Genomic DNA, 11,332 nt, shown 5'->3' with positions numbered 1-11,332 from the left:
TTTAAAGAACATATACGCTAAGTCCTTAGTATTACTTGATTTCTTATATAGAATGTAATAGGCGTATTTTATGAGTTTATTTATAATAACTAGAATGCTATTATAAGTTACTTTTATTATAGGTTCTTTTAACTTTAATAGTTTAATAATAAAGTTTATTATAATAGTTTACTATACTCTTTTAAGTGGTAATATTAGTTATAATTCTTCGTATAATACGTGTTACGCTAATTTTACTTTATTACACGTATTACATTTCTTAATAACTTCTTATACTATTTTTCTGCTTTCTAGGAAGTTATACGATCTTCTTAGTTTATTAATCGTTTTCCTTATACCCTAATATTCGTGTAATAGGTGCTCGTATATTTCCTTAATAAGCTACTTTTAAAGTGTACTAGGAATATACTATTATTTATTATATAAGAAGGTCTTACCTTTCTTAAATAGATGCGTTTTCGGTTCCTAATTATTTAAATAGCTGTTATTATTCATATATAATGTAATCTAATACATTTATGTTTTATTTAGCTTAACTTATTAGGTTATATTAATTTCTTAGGTACCTAGTATAAGGTTCCTATTCTTAGTAGCGCGTAATAAGGGTATATTATTCACTTACTTATTCGATTTTAAGTCCTCTCTTCGGCTAAGTGCGTTTACTCTTTCGTTTTTAAATTCTTTATAGTATATAATTTTAAAGTTATAATTCGTAAGGGTTTTATACTATTTAATCTATCGTTTATTTAGATTCTTTATAGTTAAGAATAAGGTGAGATTCTTATAGTTAGTATAAACCTTAATTTAATACTTTACTCCTATAAGATAGTATCTTTATTCTTTAAAGCACTTAATAATAGCTATAAGTTCTTTATTATAGATCCTATAATTAAGTTTAGGTTTATAGAGTTTCTTTAAGAAGAATATAACTAGGTGTAATCTTCCTTAATTATCTTGTTATTTAAGCTATTTACCTAGTATAAAGTCTAAGGTATTCGTTTTAAGCTTATAAGATTTATTCTAATTAAGTGCTTTTAATATAGGTTTTAACGTAACTAAATCTTTTATTTTCTAGAATACCATAGCTTTTAGTTTATTCTATTAAAAGTTAACTTCTTTCTTTATTAGGTTTATAAGAGGTTATAAAATATCTTTATATTCGCTTAAGAACTTATAGTAGAAGTTTACGAATATTATAAATTCTTTAACTTCTTTTAAATTCTTTAGTGTAAGCTATTTCTTAATGGTTTTAATCTTATTTAGGCTTATTTGTATTTCTTTATGTATAAGTATATACCTTAAAAAGTGTATAGTATTCTAGTAGAACTAGTATTTTAAGGCTTCAATTAAGAGTTTATTATTCTATAGAGTTTATAGTACCTTATATATATATTATTTATATTCCTTAAGGGTATTTAAATAAATAAGAATATTATTAAGGTATATAACTATAAATACTTTTAGTTGTTTCTATAAGATTATATTAATTATTCTTTAAAAGGTTACTAATACGTTAGTAAGCTTAAAAGGTATTACTAGATATTTATAGTATTCTCTACTAGTTTAAAATACTATTATCCACTTATAGCTTTCTTTTATTCGTATAAGGTTATAGGCTCCTTTTAAGTTAAGTGTAATAAACCATTTAGCTTTTTTAACTTTATCTCTAATTTCTATTATAAGCGGTAACGGGTATTAATTCTTAATTGTAATTTTATTTAAGTGTTAATAATTAATGTATAATTATAGTTTCCCGTTCTTCTTTAGTACCTATAGGATTAGGTATTCTATTAAGAACTCTAATAGTTATATATATCCCTTTTATAACATGTTCTTTAAATACTTTTTAAGCGCCTTATTTTACTTAAGGTTCTAAGAATAAATCTTATTAAACGTTAGTTTAATACTAAGCTAGAGTCTAATCTTATAGTCCTAGCGTAAATACTCTAGTAGTCCTAATTTTAGCTCTTTACTAAATAGCTTATTATACTTTAAGTATTTCTTAGGAATCTCCGTTATCTTAGCTTTAGGCTCTTTAACGATTACGTATATTTCTAAAGGCTTATTATAGTTTAAATAAGGTACCCTTTATAAGCTGCTCTCTGCTTTATAACCGTATTCTAGTAAATCCCATTAAAGTTAGCCGGTTCTCTAATTAACTTATAAATTACTCGCTTATAACTAGGGTATCCCTAATATAATATCGTGTTTTAAGATTACTATAATATCTAGTGTAACTTAGTGTTTTATGCCTTATATATTAATTAAAAGCTACGTAACTTTTATATTAACTACTCTTTAGCTATACTTTATTATAATTTCTGTTATAATTATAAGTTAGTAGGGCTTATCTTTAGGTGTTTAAGGTAATTATAATCTATTAATAAGATTTAGTAAGATAAAATTTTCTTATGCTTCGCTATTAATTATTACCTAAATCTTTCGTCCTATTATAGTTATATTAATTATAAGGTATACTATACTACTAATATTTATAGTATATAAAGACCTATTAGATCTCCGTTAAGAAATTGGTTTTAATTATAATAACAGCTATTATTTCCTAATTTATTAATTCTATTCTTATATTATTCTCTAGCGCGTTATTCTAGGCGCTATTATTAGCGGTTATCTTTTAACGTATTATTAAAGCTTTCTTAGTAATCGCTTAATTTACTATTTATATTAATTAAACTTAAGCTAAGCAAGTTACTTATAGTTATATAGTTCCCTTTCTCCTTATATTATAAGGTTATAACTTAGGTAGTGTATACGTTATTCTTAGTATAATATAACTTCCCGTTTAATATCTTTAAATTAGTTTATTGTAATTTTAATTATATTATAAGGGTTATTCTTCTTCCCTTTTATTCTCGTGGAAACTATTCGCTATCTTGCTTACTATTAAGGTGCGTATAGTAATTATTATTATAATAAAAGGTCTAATTAAGAAGTCTATATTTAATTTTAAGTTTATTTTTCTTAGTTAAATAATTCTCTTCTTCTTAGATTTATTCTAGTAAAGGTTTACTTTTTAGTAAGGGTATCTAGTATTCCTAAAAGTTATTAGGTATTAATTGGGTTTTAAATTCCTAATCTTTATCTAAACTAATATTATTTGCTAACGTAAGGCTTCCTTTATTACTTACTACACTAAGATTTCGCGTGGGTAAGTCTTCTTAGTTTACGGTATAAAGCTTTTTACCTTTAAGAATTAGCTTTTATAGCTTTTTTAGGGCTTTACATTTATTTGTAAAGTGTCTAGTCTTACTATAATTATAATAAGTCTTTCCCTTTTTCTTATTTATAGCGTTAAGTTCTATAGGTCTAGCGTAGTACTCGTATACTATTAATATTTAGCGTAGCTTACTATTATTAGGTTTATTAAACCTAGTATATAATCCGAATTTCCTGTAACTTTTTTCGTAACGTTGCTTATATAAATAGTTATTTACCTTAATAACTATTTTAATAAAGTTATTAAATAACTTAGGATAATCTTCTTAATAAATATTATCCTTTACTTCTTCTTTAAGTCCTTAATAGAAAACTTTTATTTTAGGTTTAGTATTTTAGTTAAGTTTTATTATAATACGTTTAAACTCCCTAGTATAGTAAGCTATAAATCCGGTCTACTTAAGTTAAGTAAGCTATCGTATAGCTTCTTTATGCTTATTAGGGTTTTTAAATATAGTAAGAAGTTATTTTTTAAAGGTTTTATAATTAAAGAAGATATAAATAACTTTTACTTTAGCTTTAGCACTATACTTAAGATATACGTGGAGGGTTAGCTCCTACTATTCTATTACTTTCCTAGTTAAGAGGTTACTAATATAAAGAATTTATAACTTAGGTATTATATAGATTTTTTTGTTAACTTATAGGTAAGCTTAGGCTTATATAAGAAAGTTTCTTATATTACCCTTATAACTATTATATAATTTAGGCTTAGGGAATTTTAGTATATTATTATTATTAATAGAGGATATAAGTATAAGATTTTAAACTACTATAAGTTCCTCTTCTTATGCCTTAAGTTTTTCATAGAAATTATTCTATTAGTTAAGAAGCTATTAATTCTACTTCTTAAGCTTAGTAATCTTAATATAAAGGTACTTTATTATCTCCCTAGGGTTAATAGTCTTTCCGCTTAAAGTAAATATCTTAAAAGTTATTATTACTTAAAGTTTTAAGGTAACTTATTAAATAGAATTAATTAAAATGTAATAATAGCTTAGGTTTTAAGGCATAATAGGTTTATTTCTTAGAAAGTAAGTTAGGTTAAATGCTATAAAGTAGCTTTTAAGTAGTATTATAATAAGGCCGTTAAGAGTATAACTCTTAATAGTAAAACTATTACTTAAATTAATTAATAGAGATTTAAATTACCTAACTATAAGAATACCCCCTTCTTAAGTACTTATTTACCTCTCTATTATAGTCCTAAATTAATTAGCTTAACTATTAATCCCTTTAAACCTTAATCGATTAGCTTAAAGTTTAGTTGGTTTAATCCTCCCTAGTTAATGTATTTAAATATTAACCTCTTTAATCGCCTCTTAGGTCACGTGGCTAGTCACGTGCCTCTGCCTTCTTCTTATACCTACGGGTCGTGCCTGTCCTAGCCGGTGCGGTCCCGTCCCGTGTCTTGTGCAGTGTCGTTCGTAACAAAAGGCTATAATAAACCTTAAATAACTAGTAATAGCTAGCTAAGCTTAATTAAGTAGCCTTAAAAGTAAGAATAAAGTAAAGTTTACTATAATATATTAATTATACTAAAAATATTTAAGATATAATATTATATTAGGCTTAAAATAATATAATATAATATAATACCCAAAGAAAATTATATAATAGTCTTAAATACTTAAATATTAAAATAACTACTTAATTAATATATTAAAGCTAACTTAAACTTAGCTTAAATCTTTACTATATACGCTTTAATAAACTATTATTAAGATAGCTAGCTTAATAGGTACCTTTAACTTTTATAATCTAAAATACACTTTATATAATTATAGGTTATAATAAGATAAGAATAACTTAAAATAAAAGTAAAGGGGTTTTTCTTTTTATATAAAGGGTTTTTTTACTTAAATTACATGTAAAAGTACTAGAATAGCTTATAATAGCTCTAGGGTACTTAAATAAATAAATAAATATATTATAAGATAAGAATAACTATAAATGTATTGTAAGGCTATAAAATATCTAATATTATAAATAAATGCTTATATAAGCATATTATATATTAAAATAAAGCTAAAAATCATGTAATTATAAATCTTTCAAAATTAACTTTAAAATAAAAATATTAAGCGATATATTAAGCTTTAAAGTTATATCTTAAAATAAAAAGTAAGTAAAGTAAAGCTAATTTTTAATTGCTTACAAAGCATTAATAAGAAAACTATATTTTCAATTTTTAAAAAAGCTTAAATAATTAATAATAAATCTAATAAAATACTTGAATCATAATAATAAATACATAAATTAGCTAATATTATAACCAATTAGCTTATATAAAAAGTGGGTTCTTCTAGCTTATTATAAGCTTAAAAACTAGATTATATAATTTTCTAAAAACACACTATATTATACTATAAAAACTATAAAATGTAGTTTTTTAAGTTTTAAGCTTATAATACTATATAAGGACCCACTTTTTTAATATTAGCTTATAATATAGAATTTATACTAGTTATTTGTAAAACTAATAATTCTATAAGTATTTTATTAGATTTAATATAATGTTTTATATTTGAAACTATAAAAACTATAAAACTATAAAACTATACTATAGTTAATGCTCTAATTGCTTATAACTTTTAAATATTATAACTTATAATAGTTAAAAGTAAAGCATATTAAAGAGCTAATTTAGCTCTTTTAAATCATAAAAAATATCACTTATAAGCCTTATAATTAGCCTTATAATCTTAAGTTAAAACTTATAATTCTATAAGTATTTTATTAGATTTAATATTATTTATTATATTAGAAACTATAAAAACTATAAAACTATAAAATTACACTACTTTTATAGCTCTAATTACCTTATTAACTAAGCTATAAAAAGCTATTAGTAAGCTAGTTTACCCGGTATATTAGTAAAAAGCGCTAATTAATAATATGTTTAGGTGCTATTATAAAAATTAATATAGATCTTATTTTATTGTATAAGTATATAGAGGAAAACACCACACCCGGGCTATCTCCTATTTTAGATATACACCTTAATTAAGCGGGAAAAACTAAGTGGTTCCACTCCCTCTCTCGAATAAGTTCCTGAGCTGTGGCCGCTTTAACCTGCTTAGCCCCTAAGCCTCAGTGAGCAATCCTGAGCCGACCGGAGCAGGCTATGAGCAGCTATAAGCTATGCAAGTTATGCAGGCCGAAGAGGACACGTATGTATCCCTATAGATTTGAAGTCGTACCGCGCAAATAATCTGGGGCAAGTTGCATTGCCATTTGAAGTGGCTGAGCGGTGACTCTCCGCAACGAATCACCAAATAATATTGACATGGATATACAAGGAAATTCCATGTTTCTATCGGGAAGGAATTGACAATAGTCTCCGTGACAATAACAATAAAGCATCGGGAAGCATCTTAGAGCAGTCTCATAATTCCAAGATAGTGTTTTAATGATGGGACTCTATCTGCTATTTGCCGTGGAGGTAGTTCAGTGCAGAGTTTTAAATTGTCCTTGTAACTTGTGTCATTATGCAAAGAGTTGATTCCTCGATGGCTTTCTCGTGTCGTTACTTCTATCACTAGCTGCACATGGCAATTTTAAGCGGCTTTAAATCTCGTTGACGCACTGTTCTATGATTATCGGCAAGGCTTACATGAATACAAACGTTAGATAACAAGACAATTTGTTGTATTTTACATGATCATTCACGAGTCATCCAACTATTTCGATTCCACGTCCATGGAATGACTTAGTACTGTTCCAAGATCATGTGAGACAAGGGTCTCGGGCCGGCAGATACCTGGATTGTATATGCTGGAATGAGATAACTACAACGTGCATCATCTTCGAATGCTATATTATATTCATGTAGCATTTATATATTACTGTAATACCATATTATTCATTACTGAAAATAGTTTAAAAGAACAAAGCTTCAAGTTATCGTGATGAACAGAGTAAAGCCTACGTGCGATGTAGTTCCAAAGCAGCTTTGGCGATGAGTCAGACTTGGTCAATAACCTAGAAGGGTCTGTCCCATGCCAGGCTCGAGGACCTCTGGAGCCGGAGGTGCATAACAGTAGAATTTGGACATGTGCAATGTCATGTCAAAAGCAGCCAACAAGCAGTTGGTGGCGATACGTTCAGCGGGGAGTGCGTAGAACTCATTTACTCCCCGGCCACTTTATCACGACATGCACTTTTGGCTTAGAATCCAAATCAGCCGTCATCTCATGCCTGAGTAGCACATGGCCACGTTGCAAACAATGGCTGATGGCTTACTGAAACCAAGCATGTCTTTTGGCACCTACTGCCGATATCTAACACTTCTTTTGGTACGTTTACGGCCAGTCACTCCTCGTTCTTTCCGAGCTCTGGGGAAATATCTGCTAGGGTTCTTTATCATGTCATCCAATTCCCACCTCTTCTTTTCTTTCTTCTTCCACATCTTGCTCATATTCGCCGGGTCTAACCATGGTATGCTTTGTGTCGACTGGACACCAAGTGATATCGTTCCTGCAGCATACTTTACAGCGCGGTTTCCGGGTGACATATCGCGGAGTCGCTTCAATCGTCCATCGTGGCTCATCGTCTTGTTGAAGACTGGATTCATCCCTGCATAACCTGCAAATGATTTGTACATTGCTAGGGAGATGTGCTGTGCTTGATCCTTGACGAAGTAGCACGTCTGTCCAATCCGCTTTCATCGGGGGTCGTTCCAACACTACAGTCTTCGGCGCTGCCCATGTAAACTGACTATTACAAGGAACAGCAAAGCCTGGCTTTTGAACTTGTTGGCAGGCCTCAGACCCGCATCCCCGTTTCAGATGGTGTGCGACGTAGCGGTTCTTGTCAGACTTCTTGAATCTTGGAAATGGGTCATCAAGTAAGCGCGATTGACAATTGGAACACTTCAGGGCCAGAGGCTCCGTTCCTCGGATGATCAAGTGGTCAAAGCTACTATCACGGGCTGCATACGCGAGCAGATGGTAATAGCGGCTTGCCACCGCGACAAAGATCTTCATGATGCTAGCCTTCAGATCCTCTTCCCGGATTGCTGGTCTCTTAAAAATCAGACCATGGACTCTCAAGAGATCACGTACCGAGGCTATTGGAACTCCATCAAGAGCATAGCATAGTTGCATCGCATCAGCGGCGGTAGTATTTCCACAATTACCACCAACTAGTGATGAAGCCAGGACCGTCAACCATCTTGGGCCGATAAACTCTGAGTCGATCCTGGGGTGTATGTAAAAAGCTGGAGTCAAGCTAGCCTATTTGGTTTTTATTAGATGTGAGTATAGTACCATAAGTGCTTCTTACCTGCTGTTATTGACTCGCATGTTCTAGAGCCTTGATCTCCTCGTCCAATCTCACAAATTCTTCTTCGTCTGTCTTGTCCAAATACCCACACAGTCCAGGATACTGGCGCAGCTTCTTGCGTTCAAGATACGGAATACGATTACGTCTTTGCCGATCGATTTCGGTGGGTGATCGGGACCGGTACGCAATGCTTTCAAGTTGGATAATCGCTTCTCCGTTTAACGCAGCCCGTCTGGCATGCTCTGCCCCCAATAAGAACTTATGGCTTCCCCGTTGGTAGATTTCTTCGTAGAACTTATCGGGGATATACATTTTGGCTAATTTGGCAGCCACCTGGAGGTGAAGATCTTGCTTTTTACCCAACGTAGTCGGGTCAGCATAAATCATAGCCTCAGGATGACAAACGAATACCACGAACCGTCGTAATCTACTATTGCTCGTCTCCCACTCCAAGAAGATAGAAACACCCTGGTACTGCCCCCAAAGCTGAAGCTCCTCAAGCCGCTGGGTTTTCTTCATCCTCTCGCGTACAGGTGCGCCCCAAACAACATCAGCGACTGCTGCCATATGACTTCGTAAATCAGACGTAAAATTCTCATGTATATCTAGTACGTCGGGTGGGTATGCTGTGAAGCCATCGACAGGTTCACGCCGGACAATATGATCATAAATCAGGACTTTGTCGGGAGAGAAACCTGCAGACATTATCTGGTGGATGGACGGATTTGAACAGTCTGCGCCGCGAGAGGAACAAGGGTCGGCAACATGGAAATTTGGGTTGTGCAGATGGCACGAAAGAGACGCGTCTAACGGTCCATCGGGCGGGATTAGGAATCGAACATCTCTTTTCAGGCCGTGCGTCTGCCAACAAGCTACTTCTGCTTGGGCCGCATTATGGAAAGCGTCTTGGCAATTCCAAGTATCGATTGGAGTTTGTCGATGCTCTAGGTCGTTGATGTACGGCTTGATGCGTTTTGGCTTTTGAACCAGAAACAGATTTGGACTCGGGTCATCCAGATACAGATCACCAAAAAGGTGATAGACTACAAACAGGAGCGAGCATGCAAACGCGCACAGTGAACTTCAAACAAGAGTGAACTTCTTTTTGGCAAACGACCTTCAGGGGTGCGGGTACTCGCTTTAGGTCTATGCTCGCAATCAATCAACTCACATGCCTAAATATATCCATTGGAATTACATTCAGGCGAGATATTCAAGAAAAAGAAAAGAGAATTTAGGTATATATCTCTAAACAACTAAGTTTCTGTACGAGCGAGGCGCACGTACAGTAGACATGGTGTCGTGGGACATAGACACACGATGAGAAACGAATGATGATGAATGAACTAACTCTCTGATGACTCCCTAGCTAGTAACGGCTGCTCTGAGCTAAAGAGGTGATGGAAGAGATGAAGAGAGAAGAAGCCAAAGGGAAGCTGCGGGCCTCTGCAGCGACACACGTTACCTAATACATGGGCAGTCCACGATTTCACTATACGGAATAGGATATACACCCATGGGATGGGTCGTGCTATTCGTGCAACTAACCCTAGCTATTCGTGCTACTACCGCTCGATTTAGCCTAGTAATTAACTACCTATACACTATTATACATTTTTATATACATTTATATAATTACGCTTACTTTTTAAAAAATTAATTAATATTTAATTTAAATCTATTATTTTTTTAATAATATAAGCTTAAGTAAGTATTAATAAAGCTTAAATCGCTTAAAAACGTGATTTTTAATGTTTTTAATAAATATATATATATTTATAAGCTATTAATTATTCTATTATTATTATAGGTATTACCTAGGCTTTTAAGAGATTATTTATTAAAGCTATAACTTTTTTAATTATATTTAAGAGATAATTTCCTTAATTTTTAATAACCTTAATATTATTACTTACTTTATAGCTTATTTACCTATTAATTAAATTTATATATAATTTATAGCGTTTCTTAATTATACTTATAATTATATTATAAGTCTTCTTTATTATTACGTTTTAAATTATTTAATTAATTTATCTTATATTATTATATATTATATACTTAAATTAATTTATCAGTAATCTTAAGAGCTTAATTAAAGCTTTTAACTTAATTATTAACTATTATTATTATTAGAATTTTCATATTATTCTATATTTAAGAGTATATTTAAGAGTAATAAGTAATATCTTTTATAATTAATCTTATAAGAATAATAAATTTAAAGATATAAAGTATTAAAAGTTTATAGGTTATTAATAGGTATATTTTTTATAATAAATTAATAGAAATTAAAATTAAAGCTTATTAATAGCTTTATAAGCTATTAATAAAAAGAAATATTACTCTTTTTTAAGGGCTATTATACTTATAGCTTTAATAGAATAATATATATATAAGGTAATATAAATTAGTATATAAAAGAGTAATTTTTCTTATAAGATTAAAGCTATTTACCTTTATAATAATTAGCTTCTATAAGCTTATATTAATAAGCTGAGAGATTTATAGCCTTATAAAATATTTACGTAAGTAAATTATTAAGCTATTTATTATACTTATATACGTTTTACTATTAAAGCTTTATTATAATTACTTTTTAAGAATATTTATAATTTTTTTAAGAATTATTTAATAAATTAATTAAAAGAGTATAAATAACTTATTATTATTAATATATATATAGAATTTTATATTATAATATATTACTTTAATTAAACTTATAATTATATACTTAAAGTTCTAATAAAATTATGTATAATAATAAGCCTATTACCTTTATTAATTATAATAGGTATTCTTAATATAA

At 30.0% G+C, this 11,332-nt stretch overlaps 1 protein-coding gene across 1 annotated transcript; it reads right to left on the bottom strand.

Annotated features, from left to right (window-relative positions):
- Positions 1-8,529: 8,529 nt before the first annotated feature.
- Positions 8,530-9,228, bottom strand: J3458_021969 (uncharacterized protein; the record flags this gene model as incomplete). The annotated part of the gene is made up of 1 exon (XM_007816586.2): positions 8,530-9,228. One exon carries the CDS (start codon positions 9,226-9,228, stop codon positions 8,530-8,532), a length of 699 nt encoding a protein of 232 aa, XP_007814777.2.
- Positions 9,229-11,332: the final 2,104 nt, after the last annotated feature.

The sequence above is a fragment of the Metarhizium acridum genome (assembly GCF_019434415.1).
Source record: "Metarhizium acridum strain ARSEF 324 chromosome Unknown scaffold_587, whole genome shotgun sequence".
Classification (NCBI taxonomy): Eukaryota; Fungi; Ascomycota; class Sordariomycetes; order Hypocreales; family Clavicipitaceae; genus Metarhizium; species Metarhizium acridum.
This window is presented reverse-complemented; position numbering and strand designations above follow the sequence as displayed.